Source organism: Solanum dulcamara, chromosome 4 (assembly GCF_947179165.1).
Source record: "Solanum dulcamara chromosome 4, daSolDulc1.2, whole genome shotgun sequence".
NCBI classification, from domain to species: Eukaryota; Viridiplantae; Streptophyta; class Magnoliopsida; order Solanales; family Solanaceae; genus Solanum; species Solanum dulcamara.
The window spans coordinates 28,572,931-28,592,313 of NC_077240.1; the positions used below are offsets into that span (position 1 = coordinate 28,572,931).

Here is a 19,383-nt window from a genome sequence, read left to right on the forward strand (position 1 = left end):
CTTGTGAAATAATTCAAGAGAAGATTTATACTTGAGAATAAAAGATAGATATGAACAACTGTATTTTAAAAAGGAAAAAAATACATATTGTGTAGTTCATAAGCAAGTATATGCACATATAAGATATATGCAATGACACAAGGTAAAAATTCCAATAGTAAGTGAAGAATTAATAAAACAAGATTTTTTTCTAAAGAAGTTACTCCCTCCGTTTCAATTTTTGTGAACCTATTTGACTGAGCACAGAGTTTAAGAAAGAAATGAAGGCTTTTGAAGCTTGTGGTCAGGGGTGGGCATAAAACCCGTAAAACCGGACCGAACCGAATCTAACCGAATTAATTCGGTTCTTTGGTTTTCGGTATTAGGATATCAGTGAAATACTAAACTTCTTAAGTATATAACTATATATATAAATAGCCCAATTAAAATTTGAGTCCAGCTACCCAAGTCTTTTTTTTAATACCCGGTTAACCTCTTAGGTTTTCTCTCTATGTTATTATCATTTCTTTGTACTGTGTAGAGAACTCCTCTGACCGGCAAAGCTTGGTTTAACAGGCGACTACTTTTCTTCTCTTATTCTCCATCTCACTTTAAATCTCTCTTTATTCCTCTCTTTTATATTACCACAATAGAAATAATAGTATTATTTCTATAGCATAGCTAATCCAATTGAAGTATTGAGCTATTTAGTTGGTCATGAACTCATGGTTTGTTCGTAATCAGAAATGTTCTTTCCCTTCTAGAATTTTTATAAATTTTAAACTTGTTCATACATCAGACTGCTGGAAGTAATAATCTGCACTATAATTTGAGACTGAATATAACATGTCTCCTCGATTCCTTTGATTATCTTAATGAACAATTCAGGGAATTTCTACCTAGGACGAGAAACCGAGCAAGAATTTTGGGCAAGATTTTGATTACATTTAATTTTTGAAGTTTCCTTTTTTTCTAAAGCTAGGTCTTGAATTCCAAAAACTGAAGCCATACTCAAACCATAATGAACCGAACAAGAAATACCGAACCATACAGAACAAACTTTGGTACGATATTTGGTATATACAATTGATGAACCGAATACTGAAGTACCGAACCGAAGTTCTTAAATACCCGGACCGCTACTTGTGGTTCTAAACAAGCCATAACATTTGTATGGATATTATTCTTTTTGAACTTGTGGTCTTAAACATGACATCGTGTTGTGTGGCTCAAAAAGCTTCTTAGTAAGGGTAAAATGGGAAGCTTAAGTTAATTTGTTTCCAAATTTAGAAAGAGGTCATTCTTTTTGGAATGGATTAGAAGGGAAAGAGGTTCACATAGCTAGTACATATATTGGAGGAATACAAATTATGATGAAAGCATATTGTCAAGAAGGATTATATACTTCCGATGGAAATATACTTGGGAGATGATTATGGAAATATACTTAGCAGATGATAGAATAACAAGTATTTAATGGATAGTGTAATAGCAATACTGAGAGGGAACTTATATATCAAAAGGTAAAATTTACAATACTTCCAAATTTCAATAGTATTAAGAGATAACCAAATTAAATCAAGTGTTAGTAATTATTATACATGGAATTGATATGGAATCCAATAGTGATGAAATAAGTATAACTGTAACAACCAAGATAGTTTATGCTTTTACTGGTAAACATGTGATAAAAGATAAGCTAGGAAGTAAAAAATGCTTAATACCAAAATACTTAGTTTTTTAGAATATGAACCAATTAGGAATAAAAGAGAGATAACACCGTTACCAGTTTCATAAAAAAAGAGAGATAACATTACCCCAAGAATTATGTATGGAATTTGATCAAGTACAAAAAGGAAATAACATAACCTAGAGTTCCAGAATAAAGAAGAATAAGTTTTGAAAGAACTAGGAACAAGGACACAATTTTTTTTCCCCTTCTTCTCGTTTAGAATATTGTTGTTCGTATGTATCCTTTATTCTTAAGTCTAAATCTTCTCTTGAAATTCTTTCAGAAGTGTTTGGATCAAATAGTATCTCTTGTTAGAAGTTTAAGACCACCTTTTTCTTATGGACTATAATTCCTAAGGTCATTACTACTATCTTCTTCTGATAATAAATTTACTTCTTCTAAAGTTTCCATACACTTTATTTGCAGGTTATTTTCTTTCTTATTCCTGTTTGGACAGTCATTAGCATAGTGTTATTTGCTATTTATTTTCTTTCTTATTCCTGTTTGGGCACTCATTAGCTTAGTGTCCTTCTTGATGGCTAGCATGGTATCTACATCTCTTTTTTCTACATGAAGTTCTATATTTCTTCCTTTTCCAATATTATCTATTTTTTGTCTTATGAAAATTTTCTCTACTTGTACCTTTTCTTAAATATTCGATACTTTTCTGTCCTTTTAAGAATAGGACACCGTATGCCCCTACTACATTTTTTTCACAGCTAATTCTTCTTTTAGCATGTTTATCTATCTTCAAATTCTCTGAATTTTACACCAAGCATTTTTTTTAAAGCAAATTCCATTGTTCCCCATAATGTTGTACCCTATTATCTGGTACACTTAATTGTTCATAGTTGTCCATTAGTTTAGGTCCGTATGGTGGTGGCAGTTCTACAAAATAGATCTTCCTTTCATGCAGTTAGGTATATCCATGTTGCATAGTACTCCCATATCACTCCTTTTTTGTCAGCAAACTCTGGTACCAGTTCTTCCTTTTTAGTAATCCAATTTTAATTATTTGTATTACATCTTCATTGGTCATGTCATTCGCTTGAAAGACTCTGTTTATGTATCTACATTATTTGTATTTGGGCACCACAATCACGTTTAATTTCATTCACCTTGGTTATAAGGGGGCTAAATTTTGTCTTCTGTTTATTTTAAAGCCCTTATTCTCTAGAGTGTTTCTCCACTGTTTCAACTTCTAATTGAGTTCTTCATTATTGTTGTCATTAACACGATATCACTTGCAAGTAGCTTGCACCATGAAGTTTTATCTTGTATAATGTTGTATAGTTCATTCATATTTAAGATAAATAAAGAAGGGCTCAAGGTTTAAGATAATACTTGAACTCTAATTATCAGCCTTAGGTTTGTGCTGTGAGAAGTTGCTCAGTCATAGTTAATCCGTAAGCGAAATTTGTCGCGAACAGTAAGCTAATCAAATCAATATGATTGGTGGAATGTGGTATATTATCTCAAAAGGTCATTCAACTTTGGAACTTATTTAGCAGTGTCATTGAATTTTGTTTTTTATCAATAAAATCACTCAGCTTAGGGTTTTGTATCAATAAAAATCACTCAACTAAATTTATCATTATAAAAAAATTGACATGACAAAATAATTTTTTTGTCATTTTCATGATTAAAATAATAAACAAATGGCTCAAAATTACTACTACATTATAGAATAGTATAAAATTCAAGATAAAAGATATAAATTTATGTATGACGCCGTTCATTTTATAAATTATCAATAAAATATTATCTTAAAGTTGGCTTAACGTCTGTCATGCTCCTTGAACTCATGAAGTCTAGTTCTCTTCCAAAATAGTTAGATCAATAAAATTCTACCTCTATGACTGCATAATATTATATCACAGTTTGTTGAGAGGAAAAAAAACATCATAATACTAGGCTTCTTTTTCCTCTTATTTGCAATCAATTATATAACAACTAAATATGAAAAAGCTTTAGTTGGATAGTTTTTATCAAACAACAAGATGGCTTATTAGTGTCAGAGAAGTAACACACATCTTTTGGTCCTTACATTGAGAATAGCTTGATGTTTTTGGCTTATTGATATTATCTGTGGAACATGTTCAAACAATAAATTTTGCATACAAGAACATAAAAGAGATGTACAAAACATCCAAAAAGGGAGTAAACTATTACAGCGAGGCATTCAGTCATGTCCAAATCCTCCTCTTCTATCCCTTTTGGTAATGCAAAATTGAACTTGTGCACAAGGTTTGCTAATGCTAGCTCATTCGCCATAATAGAAAAGGCAATTCCTGGGCAGCGCCTTCTGCCAGCTCCCAAGGGAATCAACTCAAAGTTTAATCCTTTTGAAATCAATATCACTATTCAGGAACCTCTCTGGCCAGTACTCCTCTGGATCATGATCACCCCACGATAATGGGTCTCTGCCGATTTTGGAAGATAACCAGACTTCATGAGTTCAAGAGCATATTATAATATATGTCAGGCGTTAAACTTTGAGAAAATATTTTATTGATAATTTATAAAAATGAATGGCGTCATACTTAAATTTATCTTTTATCTTGAATTTTGTACTATCCTATAATGAAATAGTAATTTTGAGCCATTTGTTTATTATTTTAATCATGAACATGGAATAAAAAATTATTTTATTTTGTCATGTCAATTTTTTTTAATGTTAAATTTAGCTGAGTGATTTTATTGATTCAAGTAAGTTGAGTGATTTTGTTGATACAAAACAAATCTCAATGACTTTGCTAGATAAAATTTTAAAGTTGAGTGACCTATTGAGATATTAACTCAGATTCTTATGCACTTTCCATTTTCTGTTTTTATACTCACTGTTACTCTTAATGCGATGAGCCTTTGCAGGTAAGCATTTTCCCTGCTGTTAAAGCACCCGTGGAATTTTCAACTCAGGTATTTTCATTGTTAGTGAAATAGCATATTCCTGGCCTGTTCGACATCTGCAATCAAGCCTATCTTTTGGGTTGCTATAATATTTTAATTGTCTTGACTTTGCTATGATTGTCACAGGTGACTTCTGGGGATTATATTTTGTGGAACACATTAGGAAAATGTCCGGTTGCTGCCACACCCAAATCATAGTGTTGCAAAATATATTGTTGGCGTATCTGATTCGGAGCAATAGCAGATGGTAACTTGTTGGATGGTTGCTGAGTTGAGAGGTGGGCGTCAAAGAGGCTGTATGCAAAAGAGATGTATTGTGGGATCGTGTACTGTGACGAGTTCCTGTTGCAGTTACATTGTACAACTGGGAAGTGGATGACTCTTGTTTCTTGGCATTTGGTATATGTGGGACAAGATTACTTGAGACGTGTGCAGCTACGTCGTGGATACTCAGGTCATACATAATTAGTTAGCTGTATAGGTTATGAGACCTAACTGCACACGTGCTTGTGTTTCCTTGGTTTTTCTACTAGGTGAAAGATACTCTTCTGTTGCTTAAGAAACCGAGTCTCGTGCCTTCCTGCTATTACACATGCTTTTGCAAGAAACTTGATCAGCAGCTTTCCTTTGCTTCATTCAACTTCTATAAAACTAGAAAGATGCTGGGATTTCTAGCTCTTGTTGAATTGCTTTCTAATTTGTGTAGACCCCGGAGTTCATTGAATTGGAGTCCTTTTTGACTGAAAGACCTGGGTATGTTTGAAGATATAGCGGTATAAGTCTATTTCTGTTGTGAACGTACCTACGGATTCATGAAGGGAACAATCAAAATTAACACTTTACCTTTACAATCAAGAATGGCGAATGTACAAATTCTAATAATGGGAGAACAATTAAGTTCATTCCACATTTGTGAGTTCCTTTCTTAGCTATCGTTGTCTAATATACCCTGAAGACTCCTTTAGCTTCATTCTTCAGATTTACAAGGCCTAGGGATTCTACATCTCAAGCCTTAGGACTATTAGCTGTAATCTTAATTATTCTTCCTTGATAATGTCTTATCATGCAATTATATTGCATCGGTGTTGGTACTTCTTGCACCATTTCATTTTCAAATGCAGCAATTTCTTTATATCAATCTATCTCGAGTTCTATTCAGCTCTCAGTTACTCTTCTAACGCAACTCTGGATGAACGATACAGATCGTACGGGGCCCACAAGTAATCGATGGTACAGGGCTTTCTGGCATCCAGTCTCAACCATGGCTTACCCTTGCCACTCCAATGCAATAGGCTTATGGGTCCTGGGTGAAGTCCCCTACATTTACCTTCAAGGTTGTCACCACCTAAACCATGTTGGTTCCACCTATGATCAACTGCCTCAATGTTTCCTGCAAACACAAGCAAAATTGGAGGCAACGACCCCAAATGGTAAATTCTTCTTTGCTTTTGTATTAACATCCATTCTTCAATTTTTTGGGCGTACCCTCCTTTCCTCCATTCATCAAGATTCATCACCATTACACCTGTGTTGAAGTAACATGGACGCCTGCCTTCAAATGTTTTCGCCAAATTCAAGTCCGACCAAAATGTGTCTGTAAAATAGTTTGTAAAGTTAGCATGACAATATTCAGGTGCTGCCAGGACTTTATCTCCCAAATCCACCCCCCATAACTTGGCAATATCATCCACAACAATGATATCCGAGTCTAGGTAGATAACACGGTGCACGTCCTTTGGGAGAATATCTGAGAGGTAAATTCTTGCATAGTTTAGAGGTTGATCCAAGGCTTGTCTAATAGACTTGGATATCTTTCCCCTGACACGATTAGGATGAAAATGGTAGATTTTGTAGTTAAGGTAAGGGAAAGTAGAGTTGATGAGGGAAATTATCTCAGGTTCAAGATGGATGGAAAGAAAATGAAAGGAAGTGTTTTCTGGACATGTTGAATGTTGCAAAATAGACAACACTGCAGCCATGGTGCCCCTAATATAATTGGCATCAACAGGCATTACTATTTGGATCTTATCTACGTCGCGGGAGCTGCATGAGTTGCCATTGCGAAAGGCAGGTGCCTCCCGGAAGGAAGGAATGTCATCAGAGGTAGGTTTTTGGATGGCAACAAAGCGAATGGCATTAGCAAAAGAGGTGGTAGTGGTGGTGGTGGTAGGATGCAAGAGGATGAGGGAAAGTAGGCCCAGGATTGGAAAATATTTAGAAGATGATGAAGAAGAGGGGACATTTTTGTTCCAAAAGGCCATCCTTCCTTAAGCTACATTTCTTGTTTTCTTTTTTCTTTCTTTCTTGGGTTAATAATATGGATGTCAAAAGGGGTGGGAGAGTCTTAATCCGTGTTCAATACGTGGTTGACTCAACTCAAAAGAAAGTAACTTTTAGAGAGAAAAATGGCCATTAGACGACGTTGTTAATGGAGTTATTTTTAGTAAATACTCTATATTAGTGGTTCTATTAAGTGTATACAACAATTATGTGAATTTTGATCATAAAATGTAGGGAGAAGCGATATTTTTTCAACTACATTGATTTATTTTCTATGTCCTAAATTATTGCCAATGCAAAACTTTTGCAATTATGTGGCATTTGGTTATTTTTAAATGTAGGAAGAACCGATCTCTTTGCAAGTGCGAACGTTTACTTTCAAATTTCAATGACTTAAATTATTATTCTCTCCGTTCCTTTTTGATTGTCATGTATTCTATATAGTTATTTCTAAATACTTGTCAATTTTAAAAATCAAGAGCGAAATAATTATTTTTTTTCCAATTTTGCCTTTAATATTAATTATTTTAGAATTAAGAGAAAGTAAATAAATAAAGATTAGAGAATTAATAAAGGATTTATTAGTTAAGTTATAATTCTATTTTTTTTTTTTAGATTTGTGTAAAATCTTATCATGATAATGAACCAAGCGATTACCTATACAAGAATTTTGCACATAAATGGTCGTATGCACACATCTAAAAAGGCTATTCCTTAGTTTTTGCAATATGGAGGACTTTAATAGTTTTCCTTTTGCTCGGATGAAATTCCAAGTGAAAGATAAACATCAAACATCTAATTTCTTTAAAATCATAAAATGTAATGACCTTGAAGGTCATTTTTGAAAATATCTAGAAAATTATGATTTTACCCTTTTCGATAGTTGCCTTGAGTAATATTTGATTAATATATGAGGTTAAAAATTAAAATCGGATCGAAAAAGTTGAGGTTTTTTGAAGTTTTTGAGTTTTCAAAGCTTTAAGTTGTTAAAAGTGTTTTTAATCGTCATCCAAAGCTATGAGACTCGGAATGAAATTTCGTTAATTTCATCTGCTCCGAAATGCGTAATTTGGTGTAGGAGAGTTGTTGTTTTTAGTTCCAAGGTTTTTATGGGGATTTGGACTCTTGAGTTGTAATTGTAGTGGATAGGGCTGTACAGGGCAAACCGATAAACCGCACCAAACCGACAAACTGAATCAAACCGGAAAAAAATCCGACTAGTGGTTTGGTTTGACTTGGTTTGATGTTTGGAAAAAAACCCCGACCATTATAAGGTTGGTTTGGTTTTAACTAAAAAAAGTTAAATCGAACCCAAATCGACCCGATTATAGATATACTACTTTTAAATTATGTTATACATAAAAATATTTATTAAAATGTAATTTATAAATATTTTTTTAAAATTTTTCATAATTTTTGTTTTCTTTCTTACATTTAGATTTGGACTTGAGAAGCCCATCTAAATAATATACAAAAAAGCCCATCTTATAAAGTTATATTATAAATTTAAAACTTCAAACAGTGTTCTGCCTCCATCTTATATGTTGATATTTTGTACTAAAACTCTTTTTAAGAAGCACTGCTCTGTGCTTTTTATTAGATACTATGAAAAACCCGAGAAACTCAAAAAAATCCGAAAAAACCCAAAAAACCCGAAAAAAATTGATATCGAAAAACCCGACTTTTATTGGTTTGGTTTGGTTTATAGATTTAATAACCCAACACAAATGATTTGGTTTGGTTTGTAAAAATCCGAACCAACCCGGTCCATGTACACCCCTAGTAATGGAGGTAAGGTCAAGTTTGACTTTGGTCATCATTCGGAGTTCGAATTTGACTTTTGTTGATTTCGTTAAATTTAGGAGGTGATTTTAGGCTTAGGTGTTCCAAGGTCGATTTGGTCTTTTTGGAGAAAGTTGGTTAGTAGTGGCCTTGGCGAGTGCCGGGTCAAGGATAACTCAGATTCGTATTTCGATGATTCTATTGAATCCATAACGTCAAATTTAATTGGGTAACATAGTTGGGTTGTGTGCACGGGGTTTCGAACGAATCTCGATGATCCATTCAGTGATTTTTTTTGCACCTTGGTGTTGCTGTGTTTTGGTTCTGGTGCCTCTTTCGCATTGGCAGATCTAGGCCGCGTCGCGAAGGGTATCGTGGTCTGGCCTCCGTGATCGCAGATGGGTTAGGGTGTTGACCTTCGCGTTCGCGGGGTAGTATACGTGTCCGCGAATGGTCTTGGTGAATAGCTTCCTCGTTCGAGGAGTAGTGGCCACGTTCGTGGAGAGAAAACCCTTAAAAGTTTAATGAAATCTCTAAAAACGTGATTTCTTTCCCATTTCATCATTGTTGAACCTTGAGAGCTCTAGGGAAGCGATTTTAAAGAGGATTTTCAAGATAAATCTTTTAGGTAAGTGAGTTTATCCTTCATTATCCATTTATTAGTTCTTGATTTTAAAATCAAATTAGTGATTTCAATTCCAAAAATTGGGAGTTTTCTCCTGAACTTTAAATTTGATATTATGGGCAATTGCGGATGATTTCTAACTCATTTATTCAATACAATTTCGTGTGTGAGATCCTAAATCTTTGTGCAACATGTTTTTCTATAAAAATTTCAGATTTGCCCTTAGCCTTTGGGTTTGACTTTTTGGAGTCAATTTGGACCCAATTTTCAAAAATAACAAAATGGGTATCATTGTTCATGTTTTCTTATGAGGATTTTATATTTGATTATATTTTGTAGATTCGAAGGCCTGACGTAAAGGGGACCTCTTTAACCTTCTTTAAAGTGTGTTAAACCTTGTATGCCTTATTTGTGTGTGTTTGAGAGTAATGGGAAATGGTGAAGGTCTTCATACTATTCTACTTGTTATCAAAGGTTGTCCGAGTGCTAGTGATGACCATGTGGGGTAAAATGAAATCATTGAATTATTAAAGTGTGATGTGCCCTGATATTGATCCCATTTTTGATGGGTAACCATGATTCTCGATGAACTGTTGTTGTTGATGTGAACTTCGTCATCCTCTCATTATGCATATGAATGTGCCTATTTGCATTAGTTCCGAGACACTATTATTAGCTTTGTATCCTTGATATGCCGATGAAATATGGTTCTGACAAGTGTTATGCCGATGGTAAATTATTTCGGCGGGTACATGGACCTCGTGAATCTCCATAAGTCGCGTGATGCTTGTGCAACAGGAGTGTATTGATTATTATATCGATGAAAAATGATTCCAGCCGGTATATGGATCTCGCGAGTTACCCCATTGATCCCGTGATGCTTGTGCAGCTGGTGTGCATCGATAGGCTACATGCATCACACTATATATCATTGTATTGCATTGCATAACACCTTGTTACCTTGCTTGACCTTTATGAGTGATATTGTACCGTGGCTGTTGATTATGGAATGTAGTAATGATATTATGAAGACTTTGATTATGTGAATTATGGTGTATCACCTATATTGTGTCGCCCTTACTATTTATGAAACTATTAGGATGGATTGGTCATGATTCCTATGTAGGTTGTAGTAGGTGGAGGTTCGGATGGTGTGTTAGGGTACTTGTGTTCGCCATTTCTTTACTTAGGGTCAGCTAGGGATGCTTGCTAAAACTGTTGTGATTTTGATACTCACTTCCTTGCTTTCTACACTTGTGTAGGATACGAGCCCGGATCGTCTTGATCACTCCTCCTGCATTTTCGTTCGAGGCCTTTATTGGAGTCTTTTGAGGTAGCTGCTTGTCATTCTGGCAGACGTCGCATGGTCTTGAATATGTCTTATTCTATTCCAGCATTGTAGACATTTAGACTTGTATTTTTTTTTGAATTAATTGTATTAATTAGTGGCTTGTACACGTGACACCAGGTTCTAGGGAGTGTCTCAAACATATTATGATTTACGCAAAGCTTATGTTATGTTTAGATCTTATTTTCTTTGTACTTCTGCTTTTATCCTCGTTGAGGGTTCTTTAGACTTACCTGTCTAGGTGGGATAAGAGACGTGTCATTACACTCGATTTTTAAATCGTGACATAAAATAATAGAACTAAGATGTTAATAAATAGGTCAAAGTATAGTTAAAATCAGTGTAATAAACCAAAATTGCGCCTCATAACTGTTCATTGCACATTTTATCTTAAATACATATTGTGGCTCGATTAAAAAAGACAATTTTTGTGTAAGTTGGAATGCTCTCCTTTTTTGCGGGGGTTGTAATAAAAGAGAAGTAGGTAAGTAACGACTCAGTGAAGAAAAAAAAAATTAATTTGGAATAGATCGAACGACTCGTAGGTTCTCTAGAGTCATTCTCTTCTCAACCAGAAGAGTTTACCATAGGTTTGACTTCCTTGGATCACATTGTATTGCTAGCATAATTGGATAAACAAGAGGATAAAAGAAAATTATTTCTTCAAAACCTATTTCACTAAATCAGTAAGCCAAGTCATTAATATCCCTGGCCAAAGGATGGTCCTCAACTGTTAGGAGTTCCAAACTACCAATGTAGGTTGATTTCCTACTAAATGCATCCACTATTATATTCACCCTGCTCGAATAATATATGATAGCGATGTCATAATTCTGAAGTAACTCAAATTATCTATGTTTTCTTAAATTCAATTCCTTCTGAATATGTATTGATGATTGCGGTGATTCCTGATGCATCTCGTACAGATAATGCCTCCAAATCTTCAAGGTAAATATAACTACGACCAACATCAAATTATGTGTGGAGTAGTTCATATCATGCACTTTCAGTTGTTTTGAAGCATATGCAGTACTTTATCATTTTTCATCAACTCACACCCTAGCCTAATTCGTGAGGCATCACAGTTCGGAGTAATCCATTGTGTGAAAATGCACATTTTATCTTAAATACATATTGTGGCTCGATTAGCTAATTAAAGAAGATCTTTGTGTAAGTTGGAGTGCTATCCTACTTCTTCTTAGGAGATCCAATAGAAATAGACATTAGATCGTTTGACTCTTAGGTTTTATAGACTCATTCTCTTTACAATCAAAATAGTTTACTATATGTATGAGTTCCTTGGGTCACATTGCTAGCATAGTTGGATAGACAAGAAGAAAGAAAAAATTATTTGATATTTTACAAATTTACTATATATATTTTCATTCTTTGACCAGGAGAAGTGTACTAGTAATCACTTGTAGGGATAATATTTTATAATATAACTAATATGTATAAAGTACTTATGTTTAACCACAAATTATTTTGCTCTCATGGATCTACTTAACCTTCTTTAAATCCTGTTTAACCAAAGTTGTACCAAATAACCTAGCCTTAATAAGCTCAAACTAATCAATTGGAGAAGGATAACGTTTAACATAGAAAGCCTTATATGGTGCCATCAAGAATACTAAATTGGTAATTGTTATTGTAGGCAAGTTCTGTTAATTGTATAAATTGGTATCAATGATCTCCAAAATCAGTGACACATTCCCCCAACATATTTTCAAGGATTTGGATGGTCTACCTTAGAAAGTCCGTTAGTCAGTGGGTGAAAAGTTCTACTTAGTTGTATCTACGTTCCCAATCCTCTTTATATGGACCACCAAAAATGAGTAGTGAATTGTGTTCCCCAATCAGATATAATAAAAATATACATTTCATGCAATTGAATTATCTCCCAAATAGCTTCTTCAAGAGTAGATATTCCTAATCGATATGCAGTGCACAAACTTGGTCAACCTGTCCGCAATTGTCCGTATTGCGTCAAACTTCCTCAAGCTTCCTTAAAGTGCACTTAGTAAACCTACTAATGTGCCTTGAAATTAGAGCACAAAGCATGTTAGTACATAATTCTTAGGCCAAAACAATACCATGATTGTTATATCCCCACGATTGGCACCAAACTGTTTTTCTTTAAATGGTACAATTGAATTTATTGACATGATTTAAGGACATACGAATTAAAATGACCAAGATATGTAATTTATATATTGTAATTTGCTTAATTAATGCAAACAAGGCAAAAGCAACAACTAATATGAAATTGAACAAAAATTATAAAGTAAATGAATATATAGAATGAGTTTGAGATCCGATATTGATAGCTGGTAACAGCACCGGATAAACTTGATCTTATTGATATGAATTGGGATAACAAACAATGAAATTTAAGAATTTGAGAGGGTAAGAGAATAATATATTACTAGTGAATGAATAATAATTTGATCTACAATAAGTAAAATAGAAGACTATTAATAGCTAAATCTTAGAGAGCACCAGAGAGCACCATCCATGAATCTAAAGTCCATTATTTTCACATTTACTTTAGTTACATGACAAATGGCGAAGATCTTAGCCTTGTTTGCAACGGTTGGATTCTTAACCTTTCATAGTCTGATGCCCAATCTTCTACTTTCATAGTTAGGCAGACTTTGTTGATATGACATTAGCCTTGATTATCTTGACTCCAAAACTTCTGTGAACTTGATTGCTCTCATGCCACGCTGCAAAGACAATACTAGGCGTTATTCTTCTTGAATGTTGAATCACCTATCACCTATTCTTCTTGCCACGTTTTGCTTTAATTTTGATTCGCCCATATGTCATGCTTAACTTTTACCCCATACAATCTACCTTACTAATCTTAATAAAGTTGTTCGCATAGACATTTCAACTAAGACTTATACCTATTGAACACTTTAATTGTTCAAAATATGTACCTATCAAACATAAAATGCTGATGTGGCAAAATAAGTGTATCTCACTCCTATTAAGCGCGTGAGTAGATCTCAATTTTATTTTTAGATAAACTTGTGCCTTTTTTGACACTTGGCATGTACTAACTAAATAAGTAGAAAGATTTTTCTAATTCAACTTTAACCTCTTAATCCAAAAAAGAAAACAACCCCACCCTACACCCCTAACCCAGACGTCTTCTTCACTGAAACATTTTAAACTCTGTGCACATTGCTTTGGTTCTTCTCTTTTTTCTTCTTCAATTTTTTTGTAAAAAAAAAAAGAAGAAGACAAACTAAATATGCTAATTGAATTTGTAAGAAGAAAAAATAAATCTGGACATTGGAGTTACAAAAATTGATCAGCGTTCCTCCATCTCTATTTTCTACCACTTAGATTTGAGAAAACATCACACTCTTTAAACTTATTAAAAATGATATAAATATTTTTTGGTACAATTTATTTGAGTCCTCTCGATTTCTCTTCGCCAATGATTTTGAAATAACTTATCGATATCGATTTATTTTTCACAAAAATCTCAACAATCACCGGAGAAATAGCGCTGTGTGAGTTACCCACAATATTTTTAAAGTCAGTTGTCATTTTGTGTTCAATAGGTATATATTCATTAATATTAGAGTGTCTAATAGGTAATAGTCTTAGTTAAGGTGTCTAAGTGAATTATGCGGATAATTTTAAAAGGTTGTGAACGACTTATGGATTGTGTTGCTACGAGTACTATGATAAATTGACGTGTTGGATATGTATAAAAAATATGCATGTGAAGTTGTACAAGTAAGTACAAATGTACTGTTTTAGTCGTACATTATACTCATAATGAAGTACATTAGTGTCCAAATTATAACTAATTGCTCCTTTATTAGAATAACAATGTTATGATGATTGTCCGCATTTGTGATTTCCAAGTTTCAGAGACCTTAATCATTCATTTACTTTAGGTGAGTAATTGCATCCACCAAAATATTTCATGAAAAAATAAATTAGTGTAGTGAAGTTAATTTTCTAAGAATAATTATGACTCTATCCATTTATTTTAACACAATAATTATTATTTTAATTTCATTAGTTGAGCTGAAACTCTTTCTTACAATTACGCTATCTATAACAAATAAAGAATTTTATGACAATTATTTAATAATAATATAATTATGTCTATATTAGATTTAACAATAATATAAATATGAAGAGACGTGGCTAAATATACACAAATGAAGAGACGTGGCTTAACTTTTTCCTATTTATCATTTGAAAATTTGGATTAATTAGTCAATGTTAATCCAAATTATAGTACAAATTAAAAATCAATTATTCATAATGCAGTATATATTGGTCAAAAAGAAGAATTTTACCAATCAAATATATTAAGTAAAAAAATCTAGAGAGTGAAATCTTTTTAAAAAGTTAGGCCAAAACACTGCAAGAAAATCATATAATTGTGGGTTCAGGAGGGGACATGCATATCCCCTTGAAACTCACATACCTTGATTTGTTTAAGTTAATGATAATCATGATTAGCTCTGTAATTAGAATCCAATCTCTTACAATAAGCATGTTTAAGAGTTCCAACATGTCGGAATCAAGTTTAGTCAATCAATATTCTAGCATGGGACGTTCTTAAATTAAGTGAACCATTTGTCTTTTACTTTCCAAAAGCATGTCATCCTCCCCCACCTCATCTCCAAACCCGCTAAAAACACTATTTTCTTTGTCTCAAAATACTTGTCATTTTTATTAAAAATATATCTTGAAATATAGGTATTTTAAAATTTTAAGATAATTAATTATTAATTTTCATTATTTTTTATTAGTAATTATTCTTGAAGACTATAAACACCTTAAATATGGCACAGAAATAGAGTAAATATTCAGCAACGAGTGGTTATATTCTAAGACATAAATAAAAATAAAATAGTCAAACACTTTTCATTATTAATATTTTCTTAAGGGAGTGTAAATGAAAAACATGACAAGTATTTTGAGACAGAGAAAATAGTTCATAATAATAATAATAAAAGTAATAAGAGTTAATGGTCAAAAATAAACTTAAAGTATCCCGATTTTTACTTTCATATTTGAACTATCGTGTGAGTTTCCTACCTGAACTATCACTAACTATTTATCAAAACACATTTCAACTATCAAGTGTGCGAGTTTTCTACCTCAGCGATAGATCCAGGATTTTTACTTAGCGGGGTCGAAAAGTAAAAATATAGTACCTAGGATTTGAACTTGGAATCTCAAGAGGAATTTTAAATCCCTTAGCCATTGAGCCAACCTTTAATATTATGTTTAATGGATTCAAAATTTATATATATACATAAAAAAATACCTTATATGTAAGTGTTTTATCCAGGTGATTCACGTGAACCCCCTCGCAATCCTGAATCTGCCCCTATCCTATTTGAAATATTACCAACATTTAAATAGAAAAAAAGAATAATTGATAGTTGAGTTGTGTTTTGATAAATAATTGGTGATATTCAGGCATAACACTCCGAAAATCATGATACTTTAGGTGTATTTTTTTTACCCTTCACTCTAATAATAATAATAATAAAACAAAAAAAAAAACAAAGAATAAGAAAGGGAATGAAATTGTTAATTTGGTCCTCTAACTATTCACTTTTTTCATAATCTCGCCCTTATTTTTTTTTTATTGAGTTTATAGGCTGATGGGCACTTGACAACACATACAAAACCTTCATCAAAATTTGAAGCAGAAATATTTAATAAAAATATTTAATTAAATATTTTATCAGGTACTTAGATGCTGAAGCAGAACAAGACACGATTTGAATATTTCAATAAAATTTCCTAACCAATTTTAGAGTCTCTTAATATATTTCATCAAGAACCAAAAAAAAAAAAGTAAGAAAGTTTTGGATGTTATAGGAGGGGGTACTGGGGTGGAGGGCCTAGGGGTAACTTTTAGGAAGGACAAAAGGTTAGGGAGAAAGAAAACATAATGGCCTCCATGTTTAGAAATCCATGCTTTCACTGTACTCTTGGACTTCTAATCCTTTTGGATAATTTCACCTATCAAATCCTACCTTTCCTTTTAATTGGCCCAAATTACTTGTATGGATAGAAGGTGTTTGGTCATGATTTTTTTTTTTTAGGTGAACTCCAAAAATATATTTGATCATAACTTGAAGTTGAATTTTATAATTTTTAAGAATTTAAAAAGTAACGAAAAGATGTTTTCACAAAAAAATAAAAACAGTTTCACTTTATATTCATAGCCAAATATAACTCTAATTTTTAATATTATTTTTGACTTTAAAATAAAAAACTAAGAGTTTTTCCCCCTTCAATTTCACAATTAAAAATGACCAAACACACATTTAATTTAGCACTTGGCATGCACCTTGTATAACACCATCAATGACGCCATATTTATGTCAGCAAATAGTCAAAAAGTGCATCGTATTTGGTTGGTTTAAGATTAGTAAAGACAATATTAAAGGCTTCAAAAATATGAAGTATTATATAATTATATATAGTATAAAATTTATGTAATTATAAAAATAAAATAGAAAATTTTTACTTTCTACATTTGTTTGATAGAGATTATACGATTGAGTGGATATCTTTCTAATTCAATATAAAACTAGAAAGTAAGTTTTTATAAATAATATTCACTAAATACACCAGAACTTAAGTTTTTATTGAGTTAATATTATTTATAATTACATAATAAATTTTTATTGAGTTAATATTACAATAAAAAAAACTAACTTTCAGATGTGTTTAGTGAATATTATTTATAAGAAATTGAAAGTAATTACTTTCTGATATAATTATATAATATTTACTTATTTATGTAATTATATAATAATTAAGTAAGTTTTTATTGTATCTCATCTTTTTTTAAAAGAAATAATTATTTAGCGTGTATAAATTATTATTTTAAAATTTAATATAATACTTAATAAAAATAATTAAAATACAAAATTCATAAAATTTATATTTTAAATCCACCTCCAATTATTTCTATGGTAAACTTTACAAGTGGTAGAGTGGGAATCAACCTCACATGTGATGCTAAATTTGGCTAGAAATGTAAACAAAAACAAGACAAATAGCAAAAGAAATGAAGGATCAGGAAAAAGAAAAAAATTGGTGCCCTATTGGCCAAGCAAATGTATATGACACAGCAACATTCAAGTCACAAATTCAGAAACTAAAAGAGGACATAAATAATGATTGACAGATTCTTATAATAATTCAGATATTTTTTTAAAGTTTTTTTCCCTGAATTAAAATAAAAATAGAAAAATAATAGGATTTTTTTAAAAAAAAATAGAGGCACGAGATAATGATTTGGCGTGTAAGTTTGTACCAAACATCGAGAGATTTTCTTCAGCTTGTGGCAGGGCTCGAGGAAAATATACATTCATGAATAGTCATGTGATTCTACGTAATAAAATGAGATTTAATTTAACTTAATACGAAATTTTAAAAAAAATATATTTATAAAATTTATGATCTAAAATAATAAATATTTATGTGATTTAATTTATTTAACTCAAGATAAATAGATATTTTAAAATTAAATTATTTCTAAATACAAATATATTATTCTTTTTGAAAATCGACTAAAAAAAAAGTAAATCATATAAATTGTTCCGACAGGGGAAGTATATATTTCACAGAATATCTTTTCTCTTAAACAACAATAATTATGAATAAATATTAAAAGCACTTGAAAGTCTTAACATGTCTTTGCTTGCTTCAAGTAAATCTTCCACCTTCTAACAATCATATGTACTGTCATTAAAAAAAATATGTTTTGTCATAAAAGTAAGGTCTCTTTTTAATACTAATCTTCAAAGTTTAAATCCTAAAAAATTGCATTTGGTTCCCTACATATTGTCTAGCATGGCATGCATGTTCATTTATTTAATTAAATTTCTCCTAGACACTGCCTAATTAACTTATGTTTTTTTTTGAAGTCTATATGACTAGGAAACTTGCTAGTGAGATTCTACTATTACATCAAATCTTGTCCAACATTTAAGTTTAGACACAGCTTGAATGTCCTTATGCTATAGATTAATGTGTTAAGATTAATTAACTTTGTAGATAATTTTAATGTAATCTTCATACGTATACTCTCTTTCCCTTTTTCTAAAGTTGAATTATTTGGTAATAACTACTATTATCAAGTAATAACGCATGCAAAATTGTAATATATCTTACACAAGGTCAAGAGACAAATGATATATAATTTCTTATGCTTTCTCCATCAATTGCATATATACCAGAAATTATATATATATGTATAATATTAAACGAGTTTCCTAATGGGTGGACATTGGAAAAAGATAATCTAATTAAGTTACGGACCTTATAACATGTTGATATATAGTGATCTTTCACAACAGTAAGTATATAAACTGTATTAACTTGAAAAGGACTAATTAGATTCTTTGATCAAGCATGTGAGAAGAGAAAAAAATTAAACATAAGTGATCTGCCTAATCTTAAAAGTTATATTATGAGCTTAATTAGTTGGTTGGTGTTATTAAAAGTTCGAAGATCAGGGGTTGGACTTTGAAGATTAAGATTGAAAGTGATCTACGAACTAATCTTCTTTGCCCATGCCTAATCCAAATTCCTACCCTCCAACCAAATTAAAGGAGTGGTGGGCACCACTCATGCACAAAAATTATGCGCATGAAACAGTTTCACTCACAAAATGCTTCTCCTAGTGCACAAATAACCTTTTTTTAAAAAAAATAAAAA

The 19,383-nt window shown here is 32.0% G+C and overlaps 2 protein-coding genes across 9 annotated transcripts in view; one reads left to right on the forward strand and one right to left on the reverse strand.

Moving 5' to 3' along the window:
* Window positions 1–10,839, forward strand: part of LOC129887195 (AP-5 complex subunit mu) — a 32,695-nt gene extending 21,856 nt beyond the window's left edge. For 6 of the 8 annotated variants that reach the window (XM_055962187.1, XM_055962191.1, XM_055962186.1 and 3 more), the window contains exons 8-9: window positions 4,583–4,630; window positions 4,748–5,307. In XM_055962187.1, the coding sequence (XP_055818162.1) occupies window positions 4,583–4,630; window positions 4,748–4,819 (120 nt within the window). In that variant the 3' untranslated portion in view covers window positions 4,820–5,307. Of the gene's footprint in view, window positions 1–4,582; window positions 4,631–4,747; window positions 5,308–5,823; window positions 6,052–10,570 lie in introns of those variants that run through there. The other 2 variants (XR_008766304.1, XR_008766305.1) reach the window with 2 other exon arrangements.
* Window positions 5,630–6,882, reverse strand: LOC129887196 (probable galacturonosyltransferase-like 4). The gene has a single exon (XM_055962192.1). It carries the CDS (start codon window positions 6,880–6,882, stop codon window positions 5,788–5,790), a length of 1,095 nt encoding a protein of 364 aa, XP_055818167.1. The 3' UTR covers window positions 5,630–5,787.
* Window positions 10,840–19,383: the final 8,544 nt, after the last annotated feature.

What these genes read in the sequence shown, in the direction of transcription:
- LOC129887196 (XM_055962192.1), bottom strand. Translation starts at nt 6,882, where the DNA reads ATGGCCTTTTGGAACAAAAATGTCCCCTCTTCTTCATCATCTTCTAAA.